Below are 20,829 nucleotides of genomic sequence, written 5' to 3'. Positions count from 1 at the left end.
GCCCAAGGGTCATGGAGAGGTTCACCTCTTCCACACCACCAGCACTTTTCCCTTTGTAGTAGACACCTTCAGGCCACTCAGAGTCATCTCCTTCCTGGGCTATAAACTGACAAACCTTTAATTCTCTGGAATAAAAGGGCTTCAGAGAATTAATATGGTACACCCTAGGCTTTCAGTTGGAGGTGGGGAATGCTATGAGATAATTAACAGCTCCCAGGTGCTCCTAGACCGTGAATGGCCCTTCCCACGATGCTTCCATTTTATGGGCCTGGAGCGCCTTCAAGACCATGACCTGGTCCCCTACTTTGAAGGAACACTCTCTGGCATGTTTATCATACCAGGCTTTTTGCTCTTTTTGAGCATCCTGTAGGTTTTCTTTAGGAAGGGCTAAAGAGGTTCGGAGGGTGTTTTGTAGGTTGGTTACAAAGTCCAGAATGTTAGTTCCTGGAGAAGGTGTAAACCCCTCCCATTGTTGTTTCACCAACTGTAATGGCCCCTTAACCTCATGGGCATATACAAGTTCAAATGGTGAAAACCCTAAACTGGGATGTGATACAGCTCTGTAGGCAAACAGCAACTGCTGCAACACTAGGTCCCAATCACTGGAGTGCTCATTTACGAATCATGGCCCCCAAAGTTCCATTAAATTTCTCCACCAGGCCATTTTTTTGATGATGGTAAGGGGTGGCAAAATCCATGAAAGTCAGTATGTACTGCTTTCCTCTGGGTGTCTATTTGAGAAAAGGACCCAGAATATCCACAGCTACTCGCTGAAATGGAACCTCAATGATGGGGAGTGGCTGGAGAGGGGCTTTGACCTGGTCTTGGGGTTTTCCCACTCTTTGGCATACCTCACAAGACCGGACGTAGGTAGAAACATCCTTGCCCATTCCCTCCCCGTGGAATGACCTCCCCAAACGGTCTTTGGTCCTGTTCACCCCAGCATGGCCACTAGGATGATCGTGGGCTAAGCTCAAGAGCTTTACCCGGTACTTAGTTGGAACTACCAACTGACTCTGAGGATGCCAGTCTTCCTGGTGTCCACCAGAAAGAGTTTCCTTGTATAAAAGTCCTCTTTCTACAACAAACCAGGATTGATTAGAATAGCTGAGAGGCGGTGGGTTGTTCCGTGCCGCCGTCCAAGCTCTCTGGAGGTTTTCATCTGCTTCCTGTTCAGTCTGGAACCGTTCCCTTGTTGCTGGAGACATCAGTTCCTCTTTGGATTGTGGCCCGAGGCTTGGTCCCTCTGGAAGTGATGTAGGGGATGGGGCTGTTTCCGTTGACTGTGAACCACTCTCCGCTGGTGCACTATGTTAAGGTTCAGGCTCTGGCTGAGCCTCTTGTGTAGGGTTATGGGCTGCTGCCAGTTCAGGTTTGGTGGGGCCCTCTGATGTTGGGGTTGCAAGTACTGGATTCAGTGCTGGCAATGGGTCTGGTGCTGGTTGTTCCGCTGGTTCCGGTTCTGGGGCTGGCTCTGTCTGGGTCTTTGGGACTGGATTCACTATTGCTGTTGCTGAAGTTGGCATGGGGTCCAGTTCCATTACCTCTGACCGGGTCCTGGTAGAAGTTTCTGGAACAGAGCTAGGCGTGACAGCTTGCTTAGCCTGGCTGCGGGTGACCATTCCCACGCTCTTGGCTAGCTTCACCTGATTGGCCAAGTCTTCCCCCAACAGCATGGGGATGGGATAATCATCACAGACTGCAAAAGTCCACTTTCCTGACCAGCCCTTGTACTGGACAGGCAACTTGGCTGTAGGCAAATTGAAAGAGTTGGACTTGAAGGGTTGAATTGTCACTTGGATCTCTGGGGTCCACTAAGGAAGCATGGATAGCCAACACTTGTGCTCCGGTGTCCCTCCACGCAGTGACCTTCTTCCCGCCCACACTCACAGTTTCCCTCCGCTCTGAGGGTATCTGGGAGGTATCTGGGCCTGAGGACCTCTAGTGTGATTCTGGTGCAATGAACTGTAATCTGTTGGGGTTCTTGGGGCAGTTGGCCTTACATGCCCTGGCTCGTTACATTTAAAAGATCGTCCAGCTGACGGGTCACTAGGGTGAGGTGGGTTGCTGGAGAGCAGTGTGGCAGGACGATAAGGTGTCTGGAGTATTCCTTGGTGTGTAGTTGGGGCCTTGGGCTGCCCCCGGTAGTAGGGTGTGGTCTGAGGGTGTCCCTTCTGGTATCCGCTCCAACTGTGACCAGGGTTGTTCCTCTCTCCTCCGTACACCCGTTTTGTTCCGGCTTGCCCCGCCTCTCTGGTGGTCTGCTCGTACTGATCAGCATAAGAAGCAAGACTTTCTGCTGAGTCCATTTCCTAATCCCATAAACACTGTTTTATTTCCTCCTTGGACATATTCAGGAATTGCTCCTGAGCTATCAAATCACACATTCCGTCAAAGCTAATGACACCCTTTCCTTGGACCCATTTGTCTAACAGATCCTTCATCTGGTTTACATAAGCCACATTATTTAGTCCAGGCCCTCTCTTAAGGGTTCGAAATTTTACTCTCTAGTCAGAACATTATTTTTTGCCCAAGTAACAAACGCACCTGAGAGCCTGCAAGGAAGAAGTTTAAAGGAACACATTGGATTTACCAGCTGAATTTTACCTCACTATTATAGAAATAAGCCCACTTCAGCTAGGAGCAGTGGAAATATAGAGCTGAACTCACCCTTGGTGTAACTTCATTGTTTTCAGTGATCCATAATATTTTATATTAAGTATACTGTTGATCAGTCGAACTTGTTCAGAAATAAAGTGGACATGAACTTTGCTAAGTGATATTATTTGATTACTATTATTATTTATGGAAAGTGAACACTGTGCTAGGTGATATACGAATATGAAATATATATGGACACATGGTCCCTGCCTGAAGCATAATACAGTTTATTTCAGACAAAGCAGTTCAGCCACACATAGTACAACAGGTGATGGTACAAGCTTGAGGTACTATTAGAAGTACTGGGTGCAGGCAGGTCTAGGCCTGCCAATGACTAAAGATCCCGCCCTCAACTAAGGGGGTGGAACCACTAAGTGCAGGCTCCATTTGATTACAGGAAACAAAGGAGAACACAGGCACAGGAGTGAGGACAAAAGAGTCAGTGGACACTGCCCAGAGGAACTCTGCCTTGAGATGTGAGTGGAGAAGGGACCAAAAATAGCTCCCATAGTTGCAGAGCACCCCCTCAAGTTTCCTCCTCCTGGCGTGATGGATGACCATCTTGGCCAGTGCTAGGAAAAGAGATTGATGAGGAGGTCCCGTGACTCTGTGCGACCATGGATGGGGTGTGCACAGATCAGGAGGTGTGTGGAGAAGTGCAGCCGGAACCTCAGTAAGAGGTTCTGAAGGAGCCAAAAGAGGGCCTGTAACCTGACACACCCTACACAGAAGTGTGCCAGGGTCTCCCTCTCACTGTGGAAGGGCCAGGTGTCAGGAGTGTGTGAACACCCCTACAAACTTGAATCATCTTGATCTGATCACCACTGAAAGACTTTAGGGAAGGAGTTTGAAAACATTTTTCCTGGGTTACAGTATGTTTGTGAAATCCAGTTCCCTTTGTGACTCCCTTAACTAATGGGCCAAATTCTGACCTTTTAAACGTGTGTAATTCTGCTGAAATCAATAGGGTTGCAAGGATATAACATTTCAAAAACAAAGTCAAAAAGCACTCTTAAAAAAACATTAAAGAACAAAATAATTTTGAAGAGGTCTGTGACAGGTTGCCCTCCTTCTGGGGTACCACCTGATGTACTCGGACACCACTGAGCCCGCATGTTCCACCAGCCTTGGTTTCTTTACCCTGTCTTGCTAAGCCAGGCCCACAAGCCTCCTCTAGCACACACACAGGTAGGGACACATCCAGCTGCAGAAAGACACAGAAACTGAAATCAGTACTGCATGGGAAAGCTTTTAGCTAAGGAATTGTCCAGCACTCAAGTGCACTTCCCCTCTGGAGAGTAAACCCAAAATTGTATTGTCTTGCACTGCACAGAGAACTTTTTTCAGAGTAACAGCTGTGTTAGTCTGTGTAAGTGCAGGCTCCATTTGATTACAAGAAACAAAGGAGAACACAGGCACAGGAGTGAGGACAAAAGAGTCAGTGGACACAGCTGTGTAACAGAGTAACAGCTGTGTTAGTCTGTATTTGCAAAAAGAAAAGGAGTACTTCTGGCACCTTAGAGACTAACCAATTTATTTGAGCATAAGCTTTCGTGAGCTACAGCTCACTTCATCGGATGCATACTGTGGAAGATACAGAAGATGTTTTTATACACACAGACCATGAAAAATGGGTGTTTATCACTACAAAAGGTTTTCTCTCCCCCCACCCCACTCTCCTGCTGGTAATAGCTTATCTAAAGTGACCACTCTCCTTACAATGTGTATGATAATCAAGGTGGGCCATTTCCAGCACAAATCCAGGTTTCATCTTCTGTATTTTCCACAGTATGCATCTGATTAAATGAGCTGTAGCTCACGAACACTTATGCTCAAATAATAAGGAGAGTGATCACTTTAGATAAGCTATTACCAACAGGAGAGTGGGGTGGGGCGGGGCCTGGGGGGGAGAAAACCTGGATTTGTGCTGGAAATGGCCCACCTTGATTATCATACACATTGTAAGGAGAGGTTTCAGAGTAACAGCCGTGTTAGTCTGTATTCACAAAAAGAAAAGGAGTACTTGTGGCACCTTAGAGACCTTATTTGAGCATAAGCTTTGTGCTGGAAATGGCCCACCTTGATTATCATACACATTGTAAGGAGAGTGATCACTTTAGATAAGCTATTACCAGCAGGAGTGTGGGGTGGGGGGAGAGAAAACCTTTTGTAGTGATAAACACCCATTTTTTCATGGTCTTTATGTATAAAAACATCTTCTGTATGTTCCACAGTATGCATCCGATGAAGTGAGCTGTAGCTCATGAAAGCTTATGTTCAAATAAATTGGTTAGTCTCTAAGGTGCCACAAGTACTCCTTTTCTTTTTGCACAGAGAACTGTACAGTGTAAGCTAATTGAAATTCTCCCTCTCCCTTAATGTGGAAAGATATGCACAGCTTTTTGCAACCCCCCCCCCCAGTTATGAATTACACAAACTGGGTTTAAAACAAAAAGAAGTTTATTAAGTACAAGAGGTAGATTTTAAGTTGTTATAAGGGATAGCCAACAGATCAAAGCAGATTACCTTAGTAAATAAACAAAAACTGCAAACTGAGTTTAACACACTAGATAAGTAGGATGTAAATTAGCAAATTCTCACTCTGAATGATAAACAGGCTGGCAGACTCTTAAGACACAAGTTGCTTTGGCTTTCCCAGGTTTTCATACCACAGGCTAAAGATCCTCACTTTCCACTTCAGTCCTTGCCCCTCAGGTGTTTCCAGGTGTGTTGTTGCAGGGAGAGTGAGGTTCCATGATGATGTCATTGTCCCACTTTTATATCTTCTTTCCACTTGCTGGAAAGCGCTTTTGCTGTGGTCTGGTTCAAACAGGTCCCAGTGTGCAGTGCTATCTCTGAGAGGTTTCTGTTGTACACAGTTCCTGGGGTAATCCTTGGGCTTGTGTGCATTTCCTCAATACGCCATTAACATTGTTTGCCTTTTTACTTTGGGGACTGTTTCTGTGGCCTGCTGACTATGCTTGCTGGTCCCTAAGTGAACCACACTATACAGAATCTTGATTATTCTGGAGCCAGTTGCATGGAAAGTTTTACCCATACTGCTTAATTGCGCCCACTATTTTACTATCAAATATTTTCTCTGAGATTAGTATGTTGTGGACTTTAATCAGGAACTCCTTTCTGTTTGCCCTTTTGTTTCATAATACCATGTATTTATAGATGAAATCTCTCTAAGAAATTGGGAGATTAATTGATTATCCTGATAGAATACTCTTTTGCAAATAAATCTGAGAATAATTTGGCCATTGAGTTTTTTCTGTTGATTGTTGGCTCAAAGTATCGAACAATGAGAGTTTTATAAGATTAAGGAAGGACTGTTGGATTGGGTTTTCAGGAACTGATCCAACCACCTTCTGTGAAATATTAACAGCCTTCACCTGGATTTGAGGGCATTTACCATATTTCATCATTGGGTTTTTAATAAGGAAAGAATTAACATACATATTAAATTATTGATAGACTGAAGTAACAGAGAGTTTCATTTCAATTGCTGGTATATTTCAAAGTATTATTATTTTTCTGTGTAGAAGCTTCTGTGGTTTGTTAAATATAGAATGTTTTAAAATATGCATTATACACCTGACAGACCAGAACAAATAGGCATTCCAGTCTATTGGATAAATACATATTCATAATTTTTCTAAAACACATTCTCTAGACAGTAGCCTGAGACAGCTATTTCAAAGTAATTTTCTATTATGATGAGTGCTAATGCATTTTGGATAAATTCCTTAAGAACATTTAGGAACAAAACTTACTTTAGGAGGTAGATGTGTTTAAAAATTAAGTACCAAGGCAAAGGAAACTCAGGTACATATGTGGAGGAGATGCGTAAGGGAAAAGCAAAAAGTTTGTGGCTTTTTAAAATTCCCTTTGTTATAGCTGTACAAGATGCCCTATCGCAGTAATTACTCCTGCTCCTTTTGAGGTGGCGTAAAGAAGGAAATACACAGCATCCCTATTACAGAATAGGACTACTTGGTAGGCTCAGATTTTTGGCCCCAAAGGCAACATGGTACTTAAGCAAGGAGCCTAATTTTAAACTCTTAAGTTGGACTGTTAGCTATATGCTTAAATATCTTGCTAAATCAGGGCCTTATTTAACTTGTGTTTTGGAAACTCAAGAGTTAGTGCTATTCTGCTTATGGAAGAGGTGTAATGTACCCTCTCCAGCCACCTGAATACAATGGGTTGTCCTAATGCACAAATGATTGAGGTCTTGTGGACTGAATAGGACCCTTAGTTATTATTTAATCAAAGACAAGAGGAATGAGGTTGCACATTAGAAGCTCATTACATAAATCCAGAATTATCCTGGAATAGCATAGAGCTGGGTGATAATTAAAATGATTCAAAGAAATGGTTTCAAAACACCAATTACTTAATGGACATACACACCATGCAACAGCTTATGTAAGTTATAACAAAGTTGACACTCCAGACCACTGAAATACAATCCGCAATCAGATGTTGATCAGAAGAACGATGTTGTGTGATGTGATGAAAAAGAATGTTGTCTGGCAATTTCCCTGGTTTTTTTATAACAACATGAAATATATTCATCCACAGCCCATTAAAACGATGTGGTTAAATTCGTGCAACTCACTGGCTATTTAGCTGTAATTATGTGTTACTGGGTGAGAGACAGAAAAACTACTGCAAGCATGGCCTCCATGTAACAGATTAAAAGGTGATACTTATACAGCAAGTAATTATACTACATTTCATTCATATTTAAAACATACACTTGACTTAAAGGTTCTTTCTTCTTTAGAAGATCATTAATCTTACAGTGAACAAACTATCTAATTGTGGCCAAGTATTGTTAAAAGAGCATACTTAAAAGAAAATGGAGTAAATCAATGAAATACCTTTGCCTAATAAATCAATTTCCAGAGACAGAAGAATTCACATAGTCTATGTGATTCTAGGAGAAAGAACTTTACAACTGACAATGAAATATAGCTACCTCCCAGCAAAGATTGTGAGGAGAAATACGCTTGCCCAGTGGCACACAGTAGGACAGTGGCAAACTGGGGAATAAAACAACAGTCTCCCGATTTCCAGTCTGGTATCCAATCCATGGGACTCCCACCCACATCTCTACATAAACCTCTACTATTAAGTCACTGGAATAATCGTGTTATACCACTAGTTTTATTTGTTTTACTTTCCTATATTGTACTCATAGCAAGTTTGTGTTGCTGTACACTGTAATCCTACTTGATTTACTCAACATATTTATTTCTCTCTCTCTTTTAAAATGTGGTGCAGTAAAAGCAGGATTTTGAGAGATTTAGTGTATAAAAATATTCCTTTTTTAAAAACTGTCTTCTTTTCCCTGGGGACTTTAAGTGGATCTCGCCGTATAAAAAGAAGCATCATTATAAATGAGGAAACAAAAAAACAAACACACCAGAAAAGATATATGGTACTGTATGTTTTACACATTCAGCGCTAGAGAAAACTGAGTTGTTTCCACAAGCTGTTCAGTTATTCGTGCAGTCTAAAAAAATATTTAAGGCTAAAAATGGTAGTTTCTGCAAATTAGGGACTGAACAAGATTCATGAAGTCTGACATTCTCTAGGATATTATTTTTCTGTAGATAAGTGCATTATGAAATACAAAAGCACAAACATTTCATGTTATGTAAATCTAATGGCAAGCAGTCCTTTATGGCCCTGACACAAGTACCAGTTTCAAGAAACTCAATTTTGTCTGTATAAAACTCTTCCTTCATGTTCTTCTTTTCCTTTAGGTTAATGAAAATGTCCACAGCTGAAGGAAAAGGTGAAATTCTTCCTCCAACTATTCAGAAAATAATGAAGGGATACAACAAGTACCTACGTCCATTTTTTGATAGTAAGTATATAAATTGTTTTGGACAAGTTTACGCCATAACATGGGCGCTGACTTTTGTTTTTGCTGGTGGGTGCTTTTGAGGAGGTGTGTGTGTGTTTGGGGGAGTGGGGCTCTGCCAGTTTTGGGGGGAGGCTATTTTTAGCATATTTATACACTTCTTTCATATTCTAGTTATTGAATGTGTCTGTCCTTGGTAACTTTATTATTTCAATAATGATTAAATTGTTATGAACTACTAATTAATTGATAATTACATTATCATGAATTACAGTATATTAACATCATTGTAATCTCCTACAAGCTGTCTTCACTAGCATCCCAGTTTAAAGACATTAGGTATCTCACTGTAGCTTTCTGGATAACTGTCAGCAATCTTATTTACATCTAGTTCCCTGGTATGGTCTTGATGCTCGTTAAGGACAGCTACATTATTCAGTTGCACTTGTCTCATTGATGACTGGAGATGATTTTTAAGCATTCTGAAGCTGGAGAATGAGTGTTCTGCAGTTCAGGATGGTACAAGCACAGTGAGAAAGATATATAAATTTGAAGCAGTCTGAAAGCAGAGTGCTTTCATTTTGTATATATATTTGTATATATAGTTAGGATTATATTTTGCCAATAGCATTACTTTGCATTTAACGCTGAATTTCATCTGCCATTTTGTTGCCAAGTCACCCAGTTTTGTAAGATCCTTTTGCAACATTTTGAGGTCAGCTTTGGACTTAATTATGTTGAGTAAATTTGTATCATCTGTAAATTTTGCCACCTTTTTCCAGATAATTTATGAACATGTTGAACAGCACTGATCCTAGTACGGGCCCCTGGGGGGGCGGGAACGCTGCTATTTACCTCTCTCCATTCTGAAAATGGACCATTTATTCCTAACCTTAGGGCTAGTCTACACTGACAACATTAAAGTGCTGCCACAGCAGTGCTTTAACATGGCTTGTGTAGTTGCAGCAGTTGTGTAGTTGAGTTCTCTCCCAGTGCTCTAAAAAACCCACCTCCATGAGGGGCATAGCTACCAGTTCTGGGAGTGTGGCTCCCAGCCCTGGGGCACTGTCTACACTGGTGCTTTACAGCGCTGAAACTTGCTGAGCTCAGGGGGGTGTTTTTTCACACCCCTGAGCGAGAAAGTTGCAGTGCTGTAAAGTGCCAGTGTAGACAAGCCCTGAGTTTCCTATCTTTTAACTGGAGTGCCTGGTAATGCTTTCAGGATCCTGACAGGATCCTTAATTTAATTTAATTTAATTTAATGACAAGCCTTTTGTTATCTTAATCACTCTGCCTCTGTTTATAAACAAACTCCCTGTCCCAAAGGCAGAAGCTGTTAGCAGCAAAGAACTGATCACATTCCACACACAAGCTCTGTCTAGGGCGAGGGCGTGCCCTGTGAGCAGACCTCAGGTACAAAACTCAGGGGGGCCAGGAACCACTAAGTCTCGTGGGTGCTGAGCACCCCCTATTTTTTTTCCATGGGTGCTTGAGCCCCGGAGCACCCACGGAGTTGGCGCATGTGCACGGTAACACAACACAGCATCTGAAAGACATAGCCCAACTTTGAGAGCAGATCTCCTTATTCTCTGTACCTCTTTTTTTCCGGATTTGACAGTGGCACATTGATTTGCAGATGTATGCTGCCTATAATATCAGAATGTGACCAATAACGTAATGGCTTTCTTGAACCAAGGTGGGGTTTATGAAGACCAAACAATGATAAACAAGCCTTCCAATATTTCATTTATTTATATTAGACACCCACAGGTATTGGGTCATACTTTGACCATCAGTTAAAGTAATTATTTAAGCTGTGTATTTACATAAAACAATATAATATAATCTATGACTACTAGAATGTAGCATTAGACATGAGAAGAGCTTTACATCTCATTTTAATGATTCTCAAGCTGCTTATACAAAAGTGGAGACAAATATTGTTACTACTATTAATTGATAGCTCTTATCACCCAGGAAGTTAGATGCTTTAAATATGGAAATTGAAACATAAAAGTAAGGTCACAACAAACCAAATATTAAATAAGTGAATCTTGCATTTGTGTCCTAATGGTCACTGAACTTGATCTCTGACAGAGTTCTAAGGGAAGTTCATTCCAAAGCCCCCGCACCCTCACCAGACAAGAAGACCCAGATTCTCCCTTGCAATCAGGGCTGAATTTTGCTGTGCTGCAGGTACAAAACAGCTTGAAAGCCAGCTACCTGAGAATCCCCATAGTCGGCTTCATTTGCATATTTCTAAAGGTTTCCAGTTGGTGAAGTTAAATATTAACCTTTTAAAATAAATTAAAAATAAATGCAATCATAAGTCAGTGCTAGTAGAAACATGTAACCAACATCAATTTTTGTTCTTAAATTGATAGAGTAACAGAAGAAAAGAGATTAGTATTAAAATGTAACCTTCTCTTGGGATTAGTGAGCTATGACTTTTTTACTCTTACTTTGGCCTAAGTGTAAATATATTTATTTCCTCATACACTCAGGTAAGATATACAGACAATAAAAAGTGATGAGGTTTCTTAGCATTGTGAAACCAACAGTAGCTTCTATAGACCTCCAGGATTACTGCCAACAGAAATGTTACTGCATCTATCAATATTCTCAACAGAAATCTCACTTCTGCCTCTGAACTTGGCACTGAGATTTATGGGGTCCTAGCTATAAACACACTTAGCAGCAACAACTATATATTAAACTTTTTTTTTTTAAAGCTCTGGTACATTGACTTGCATGGGATAGCTACAAATCTGAAGGCTTAATAATGGATCAGTTCTTTGCATGGATCAGCATGTATAAAATCTGTCTTCCTTGAATAACGTGCAAACTCTGAAACTGAAGTTCTTAAGTTTTAAAACATATGCAGGTCATGTATGGCATTGTAAAATAAATGAACAGAAGGGAAAGGAGGCACTAATTCTAAAGTTAGGCATTCAGAAGCTTCCATTCTCTCTGACAAAATTATTTCCTTTTATGTAATCACTTAAAGTCATTGGCTAAAGAGGTTCTTAGATCATGCAATTATCTCCTAATGTCTGAACACATGTGGTGAGACTATTCGTCAGTTTACCAGCCAGAGCGTGTCAGACCACATGTAATTTTTAGAGCAATTTTATAAAATATGAATAGCCATTACTATATTGTATTTAAAAGTGCATAAAATACCTACATCTGTTTCTCTCTTTTATTCTAAAAGAGCCCCAAATGCTGACACAGCTGCTTTAAATGGTCATTTATGTAGCATGTTGGGGGAGACAGTCTTTTGCTAGCAAATAACAGACAATGTTAGTAAATGTGGAGTGCTAAGTACATTCCATCTAATTTAGGATAATACACAATGAGATAGGCTAATAGTGGTTACCATTAGGACTTTCGTTTTTAGGCATAATCATTGCTGGGGCCACTACATGTATATGTGGCTGGATCAGAGGAAAATGACTTTAGTTCTAGTCCGCTACTAGTACACATTTGTTAATGTGCTTTGGTTGAGTGAGACTCAGCACAGAGACAGACACAGAGCAATAGCAAAGCACTTCAGTTGAGGTCCAATACTAAAGCACCTCAGCAAAATCACTTTAGTTGAGATCTAACACATGAGCACATTTTAGCAATGGCTCTCAGCTACTGGAGTTTGGCCGGAGCTTCTTACCTCTCAGTTGTGTTATAGTAAGTCTGCTGAAGAGGTGGGGTGAGATCAAAGGAAATGCATTTTACAGGTGGCAATTTTTACAACAGGATTAATCATGATGGGAGAGAGAAGAAATTTAACAGGGAGTAACGTAGGTGACTGGCATTAGTGTTTTGGCACCATTTTTGTGAGAATAACATATGGGCAGCAGTGGCACCGAATGATGATTTTTAGTAAGGAAGTTATTGAAGCAGCATGGCTCTCTAATGTAGACACAGCCTACACTGACAAAGGCATTTTTTCTGTATATGTAGGAACACCACTTCCCTGAATAACATTAGCTACATCAACAGAAGCCCCCTTTTATTGATATAGGTGCATCTACACTGAGGGTTTTCCCGGCATAGCTTAGTGGGTTTTGTTGTTGTTGTTTTTCCCCACACTCCCGACCAATGTACTTATGCTGACTTACCTTTTAAGTGTAGACCAAGCCTAAAGTATAACACACTTTACTCAGAGCTGCAACAATGTCCACAACCCCTAAATGCAGGGTTAAGCCACTGGATCAGTGAAGTCACATAAACCTCTTCTCGGGTCTTGTTATTATGGGTATCTCAACTATTTTTTCTCGTTTAGTTGTTTAATAATTGTATACAGAAAATGACAAAGCATTGACCAAATGCAAATGGATTTTTTGCTGTAAATGGGTGTAGCTTCACTGAAGTCAATGAAGCTATGCTGATTTATACCACCTGAGGATCTGGTCCTAAGTGCAACATATAGACCCACATGCATATGCACATAAGCATATATGTACACTGGCATGAGTCCAAAGTATGCCTGTACAATCCCTGAAATGCATGCAAGTATTTGTACATATGTATGTTGGATACGCATAAAAGTGTGCTTGCGAATTTGGAAATCTGGGCCATAATGCTGCTTACATTACTCAGGAGACTCTGCAGATTGTATAATTCATTTTATCAAGGAGTTCATAGATTTAATGAAATCATCTCTTGTTTTCATTAATTTTCTTATACAAACTGACATTGGAATGCAACACATAGTGTGCATATTCTTGTTTGTATCTGCTCTCCGTTTGATTTGCTATTAATTATACAGTCAGTAAAGATGTTTACAGAAAAAATATGCTCCCAAAAGGGAATTAGTTTGTCATATGACTAGATAATCTTGTTTAGATGAGCTGACTGCTGGCATCAACAATGTTTAGAGTTTAGTATTAACTAGGTATAAAGGGATCTAGTAATATGATTTAATCTGGTGAAAAATGGGACAGATTTTATCCTGAATTTTGAAACCCAATAGTTCAGAGATGTTCATATTTGAGGTTTTACTTCAGGCAGGACATGAAATTTCTTGGAGTGATACTAGTGTGCAAGGATTACACTATCAAATAAAATTGACACTAAATTCTCTTTAATATTTAGCAAATGGATTTCTAACTCCTAAAAGAGAACATCATTTATTAACAGATTGGCATCAGACAGATACTGTGGATTCCCCATTGCTGTTGCCAAGAGGGAGAGACAAGTATCATTATAATTAATTAATGATACATTTTAAGGAGGCATAATTTCTTGTTTCAGCAAAGCCTCCATCTTTCCAGTTCCTTTACATGTTTCATTTATTCTGAGGTAGACAGATGACTGGAAATTATTTTCAATTAAAAAAAAAACCAAGCTAGAATCACCATTGAAGAGACTATGAAGATATTTATTCTTGTGAATAGAGTGAACATTCTTCTCCAGCAATAGAAAAATGGTAATTTATCCCTCTTGTTTAGGGTAGTATCCATGTAGTTAATAGAGTCTAATCTCTCATAGCTTTTTGCAGATGTAAAATTGATCAAGAGGTTTTAGGTTTGTCTATATCAGATCTGTTTAAGTACATATCTACTCCTCTCATTTACTAGAGGTTTGTAGAATATTTAACACAACAGGGCACCAACCTTGTTCCTAAAAGGTGCTACTGTAATATCATTAATTTTTTTTATTATTAACAGTAACGATAATGTTCACATTTCCTAACAATCCTATGGCAATGTCTTTCTTTTGCATCAGTTCATCGGTCAAGTCAGAATGAATTCAAAGGATGGAAGTGGAGTGATAATATTACTGAAAAATCAAATTCCCTAATGTAGAGTGACTCCTGAATGTATCTTACTTTTCATGTTTAATGACTGTGAACTCTCCTCTCCTTCCCCCCACTCCCTTCTGAGTTAATTTATGTATGTTTGTCTAGTTGGTTTAGACTGTAAACTTGTCAGGGCAGGGACCCTATCTCTTAATTTGTTGAATTTGCTTTGTAAACCACCATGTACATTGATTGCCTGGTATACAAACAAAGGTATACATAAATACAATATTTTTTCTTGGAGATTAGCCAATCAATTAGTTCACCTTTTCCCCAACAGGTGGCATTAGCATGTATTCAAATGACTGATCAAGACTTTTAAGTAGGCTAGCTAACAGATGGCACTATGATGCAATCAAAAAGGTAGGCTGCCACCTACATCAGGTCATTCTTGCTGGACTGTCTGGTGGTAAACTGACTTCTTGACAACCCTTGAATTTATGCTCACAACATCCCTGTGAGGTATTGAAGTATTATCTCCATTTTTACAGATGAGGAATTGAGGAACAGAGTGACTTGCCTGAGGTCCAACAGGATGTCTATGACAGAGCAGGGAATTTAACTAGGGTCTCCCAAGTTCTAGGCTTGTGCCCTAACAAGAAAATTATCCTTCCCCAAGTACATAATGGCTACCTCCAGATGAAAAAGAAAAAACCCATGTTTAACGGCACTCTCAACCTTAAAACCGTATTTTTTGTGAAAATATCATTTTCTTTAGCTTTGTAACTAACTAGTAGACACTTTACTAAAGTCTTTGTCATCTGGTAAACATGCTCCAACATAGTGACTTTGGGTAAAATTTTCATTAACTTTCAATGAGACACACTCCTAGTAGGGGGATTTCCAAAAGCACCTACCTCCTATTAAAAGTCAATAGGAGTTAGGCATCTAATCTGCTTAGGCACTTTTGAAAGTCCTGTGCTAAGTGCTTTTGAAAATGGGCCTTAGGCTCCCAAATCACATTGGGGCTTTTGAAAGTTTTAACCTTCATACCTGTCTGCATGATTTTTCTTGTAGTTCTTAAAGGAACTGGACACCAAAACGTCAAATTAGTATGTTTCCCAGACCTTAAGAAAAGCTCTGTGTAAGCTCAAACACTTGCCTTTCTCACCAATAGAAGTTGGTCCAATAAAATATATTACTTCACCCACATTGTCTTTCTGATAGCCTGGGACCAACATGGTTACAGCAACACTTTAAATTACCACTGTCTTGTGTGAATCTGAATATTTTTTTTCTAATTATTAGGGCTGTCAAGCGATTAAAAAATTAATTGTGATTAATCCCATGATTAAAAAAATTAATGACAAACTTACAAATGTAGAATTATGTACAAAAAAATAGCTGCATTCAAAAATAAAGCAATATAAAACTTTAGAGCCTAGAAAGTCCATTCAGGCCTACTTCTCATACAGCCAATCGCTCAGACAAACAAGTTTGTTTACATTTGCAGGAGATAATGCTTCCCATTTCTTGTTTACAATGTCATCTGAAAGTGAAAACTGGTGTTCGTATGGCACTGATATAGCTGGCATCACAATATATTTACATGCCAGATATGCTAAAGATTCATATGTCCCTTCATGCTTCAACCACCATTCTAGAGGTGCTGATAATGATGTTAATATCCATACTGATAATGATCCAAAGCATTGCACGTTCATTTTCATCATCTGAGTCAGATGCCACCAGCAGAAGTTTGATTTTCTTTTTTGGTGGTTCGGGTTTTGTAGTTTCCGCATCAGAGTGTTGCGTTTTTAAGATTTCTGAACGCATGCTCCACATTTCGTCCCTCTCAGATTTTGGAAGGCACATCAGATTCTTAAACCTTGGGTCGAGTGCTGTAGCTATCTTTACCAGCATTGGTACCTTCTTTGCATTTTGTCAAATCTGCAGTGAAAGTTTTCTTAAAATGACCATGTGCTGGGTCATCATCCGGGTCTGCTATAACATGAAATATATGGCAGAATGTGGATAAAACATCAGGAAACACAATTGTCCCCCAGGAGTTCAGTCATAAATTTAATGAATACATTTTTTTTAACAAGTGTTGTCAGCATGGAAGCATGTCCTCTGGAATGGTGGCCGAAGCATGAAGAGGCATATGATTGTTTGGCATATCTGGTATGTAAATACCTTGCAATGCCAGTTACAAAAGTGCCATGCAAATGCCTCTTCTCACTTTTAAGTGACATTGTAAATAAGAAGCAGACAATGGCTGAACAAGACTGAGTGGCTGAGTGAACTTGTAGGCTCTAGAGCAGAGGTGGGCAAACTGTGGCCCACGGGACCATCCTGCCCGGCCCTTGAGCTCCTGGCTGGGGAGGCTAGCCCCCGGCCCCTCCCCTGCTGTCCCCTCTCCCCCACAGCCTCAGCTCACCATGCCACCAGCGCTCTAGGTGGTGGGGGTGTGAGCTCCTGCTGGGCAGCGTGGCGGCGTGGTGCTGGTCCTGCCAGTCCTGGTGCTAAGAGCAGCTTGGTAAGGGGGCGGGGAGTGGAGGGGTTGGATAAGGGGCAGAGGGTCCCAGGGGGCAGACAGGGGAACAGGGGGTGGTTGGATAGGTGTGGGAGTCCCGGGAGGCCTGTCAGGGGGCAGGGGTGTGGATAGGAGTCGGGGCAGTCAGGAGACAGGGAGCAAGGGGGGTTGGATAGGGGGTGGGTTCCCAGTGGGGCAGTTAGGGGCGGGGGGTCCTGGGAGGAGGAGGTCAGGGGACAAGGAGCAATGGGGGTTGGATGGGTCGGGTGTTCTGAGGGGGGCAGTCAGGAGGCAGGAAGTAGGTGGGGACGGATAGGGGGCAGGGGCCAGGCAGTTTGGGGAGGCAAAGCCTTCCTTACCCAGCCCTCCATACAGTTTTGGAACCCCGATGTGGCCCTCAGGCCAAAAAGTTTGCCCACCCCTGCTCTAAAGTTTTATATTGTTTTGTTTTTGAATGCAGTTATGTAACAAAAAAAGTCTACATTTGTAAATTGCACTTTCACGATAAAGAGATTGCACTACAGTAGTTCTATGAGGGGAATTGAAAAATACTATTTATTTTATCATTTTTACAGTGCAAATATTTGTAATAAAAATAATAATATAAAGTGAGCAGTGTATGCCTTGTATTTTGAGCAGTGTATGCCTTGTATTTTGTGTTGTAATAGAAATAAATATTTGAAAATGTAGAAAAACATCCAAAAATATTTAATACATTTCATTTGGTATTCTATTGTTTAATGGTGCAATTAAAACTTCAATTAATCATGATTAATTTTTTAATTGTAATTAATTTTTTGAGTTAATCGTGTGAATTAACTGCAATTAATTGACAGCCCTACTAATTATGCTAATTTGTTTGAGTAATGCAGTGTTTTTTTAAAAATAATTGTATGTTTCCTATTTAACATGCAGTAAATTCACACTCTTACACCCCTCTTCTCCTCTAGTCACCAGTATTCCAGACAGATATTAGCCCCAAACCGCATGCCCACTCTCCAATTCAACTTGATACAGGCCTGTGTGTCCCCCAAACTCTCAAATTCGGGGTAAAAGTTGGGACTCCCACATCTCTGTGTTGAAGTTAGCCACAGTCTAAACTAGGATGACTATTTTATCCCCTCTTCCTACAAAGATGTGTTCTTAAAAATATTTGTAGGCTGGAATAATCTCACTCTCAAAGTTTTTTTATAAATCTATTCTAAGTGAGGGGAGTTTCAAAACTTTCTGTTTAGTTCATCATCGTCTGATTTCCTCTTTTCACTTCCTCTTGTCTGTCCTCTTTCCAAAGAAAATCCAAATATGCAACTTATTTACATTATTATAAAGTAGATATAAACTTAAGGCATCCGCTCCCTCAGAATTGTTTCTCTCTCTTCATTTGTCGCCACAATCCAATTAGTGTTCTTGGGCTAGAGAGCAACACTATCTACATGTAGATGTCAATAACATGTAATGTTCCTCAATTAGAAACTCTTTAGAGAGAATTCTATTGTGCATTAAATGTTCTAAGTTCTCTAGTATACACAATCCTGAAGCTTTCAAAGTGCTTATTCGCTCTGCCTTTGGCTAGTAAAAGTTTTATACATGAGCAATAACTATTGTTTCCGTGTGGACAGTTATTTTTATTGCATAATTCTCATCCTCTGTTCAAAGTACGAATGGCTAATCACAGTAATAATCAGTTTACATTTATATTTCTGGATCTTGCATTTTTATGCAAAAAATGACAAATCAAATGCAGCAAAGGTTAATGACTGTTACTGACAAATCTGGCTTTATTAGTGTAGCGTGCCTGGGGTTGGACCAGAGAAAGGAAGCATGGAGTGCTAAGAGACAAGCAGAGATTCCTTGAGCCCTCCTGCCTGCTCAGTGCAACAATGTACTCTGCAGTGCTCCTTGCTGCTCTACAAGGATCAGTGTGCATTTCCCCATAATGCAGTGACAATAGCAGGAAGAGGCTAGGGGGCCCAGAGGCCTGCTCCTTTATGTCCATAGAACATGGAGTACACCATTAGCCAAGAACACCCCTCCACCCCCACTCCTAGCTTTCAAGAGAGCACCAGGTTCATATTCTGTGCTGGTTATGTACATATACCTTAGAAGCAGGGGGAATAGGGAGAAGCACCAAGTGCCCTCATCTTTTTTTTTTGTCAACAAGCAAACCTATGCAAAGCAGGGCAGAATTTTGCCCTAAAAATTAGATGAGGTTAAAATGTCTGTCCCGTCTGCAAATATAGAATTACATCAGGGTAAATGCAATCCCACCAAACAAGATGCCTGTATTGCTGAAGCATGGTGTGTGCACTATATCATCATAACAACATCATGGTTGGATGTATCAGCTGAAACAATGGCCATAATTAGAGCTTTTACAAAATTGCCTTGAGGGATACATTTTTAACACAGTTGTTGAAAGTTAGATTCAAAAATAACAATGCATGTTAACTAGATTTTTGCGCAAATCACCACAGTAAGACACTCACTCTCTTTGGCATTTCTTTGCTATATTTACCACATTTTATCCAGAGGCTATGAATAGATTCCCAGCAATAGCTATTGCAGTAATAAAGAACAGAATATATGACTTTACTGACGTAAATTATTTTGAGCTGTGGTTGTACATATATTTGCTAATGCTGCTTACAAAGCACCTAAGAATTTGCCATATCAGATCAGTCCAGCATCCCATTTAATCCAATGTCCTGTCTCAGATAGTGCTAGTAGAAGATGCTTCAGAAGAAAGTTAGAGGAACTCTTTAGTGGATAATTATGGAATAACTTCCTTGTAGACATTTTGTATAACTTCTGTCAGTTATTTTCTAAGGACTGATGATTTATAGCCTCCCTCCCCAAACACAAAACATTCTATATGTAACTGTGAATATTCTCATCAATATAAATATCCATTTCTTATTTTATTCCTACAAAGCTCTTAATCTCAATGATACCTTGTGGCAATGAGTCCCACACATAAATTATATTTTCTACAAAAATATCTGCTTATATCAGTTGGAAATTTGCTGTCAATATAATTGAATAATTCCTATGTATCCTTTCTCATAATGCAAAAACAAGGAATGCATAATTTATCCTCTTTATACCATTCATTATTTTGTATAATTCTAACATGTCCCCTCTTATTCATCCTGTTTCTAAATGAAACAGTATTATTCTTTTCAATCTTTCTTTATAAGGAAATATTTCCATGCCTCTGTTCACTTTCACTCTTCCCACCCTGAACCCCCTTATTTCTGCTCTACCTTTTTTGAGAAAGACTGACCAGAATTTAACACAGCATTCCAGCTGAAGTTACAGGATTGATTTATATGATAGTATCATATTATTTCCAGTATTAACATCTATCCCATTCCTTATTCACCATAGCAATTTGGTTGCTGTTGTTGTGTTAGAATACCACTACACATTGAATAGGAATTCCTTCCAGAGGGCATCACTTTGTGTTTGTCAACACTGAATTTAATCTGCCATCATTCTGCCCATTCACTCATTTTTGTTAAATCAATTGAAACGTCTGATGTTTTGAGTCTTAACTAATCTGAATAATTGTGTGTCATCTGCAAATTTACTGTTCCACTTTTTAACCCTTTCCCAGATCATTACTAAATATAATAAACACTGGTCCTAATATGGAACCTTGACACATGCCACAGTTAACCTTTTACCGCGTTGAAAATGGACAATTTATGTGTATTCTTTTTTCCCATTTTTTTCCTTGTTTACAATTCATAATAGTTCTTTCCATATCACCTCACGAGTACTTAGTTTCTTTGATAGCTTCTTGTGGGGGGACTTTGTCAAAATCTTTTTGAAAATCCAAATTATGTCAACCCATTCATCTTAGTCGACTCTTTTGTTGACATTCTCAGAGAACTTTAATAATTTAGAGTCACAGTTCTCTTCTACAGAAGCTGTGCTGGTTTGTCCCAATCATGTTATTCACCTAGCTGTTTTATAATTCTGTTTTTAATTTGTTTAGCCAATTCACCT

The 20,829-nt window shown here is 39.9% G+C and overlaps 1 protein-coding gene across 1 annotated transcript in view; it reads left to right on the top strand.

The window, feature by feature from the left end:
* The window catches only part of LOC140915359 (gamma-aminobutyric acid receptor subunit pi), a 70,011-nt gene that overhangs the window by 18,901 nt on the left and 30,281 nt on the right, over positions 1-20,829 (top strand). The window contains exon 3 of the mRNA XM_073354947.1: positions 8,442-8,545. Coding sequence (XP_073211048.1) covers positions 8,442-8,545 — 104 coding nt within the window. The remainder of the gene's footprint in view (positions 1-8,441; positions 8,546-20,829) is intronic.

This window comes from Lepidochelys kempii, chromosome 7, assembly GCF_965140285.1.
Source record: "Lepidochelys kempii isolate rLepKem1 chromosome 7, rLepKem1.hap1, whole genome shotgun sequence".
NCBI classification, from domain to species: Eukaryota; Metazoa; Chordata; order Testudines; family Cheloniidae; genus Lepidochelys; species Lepidochelys kempii.
Note: the sequence above shows the minus strand (reverse complement) of the source record. Positions and strands in the feature narration are given on the sequence as shown.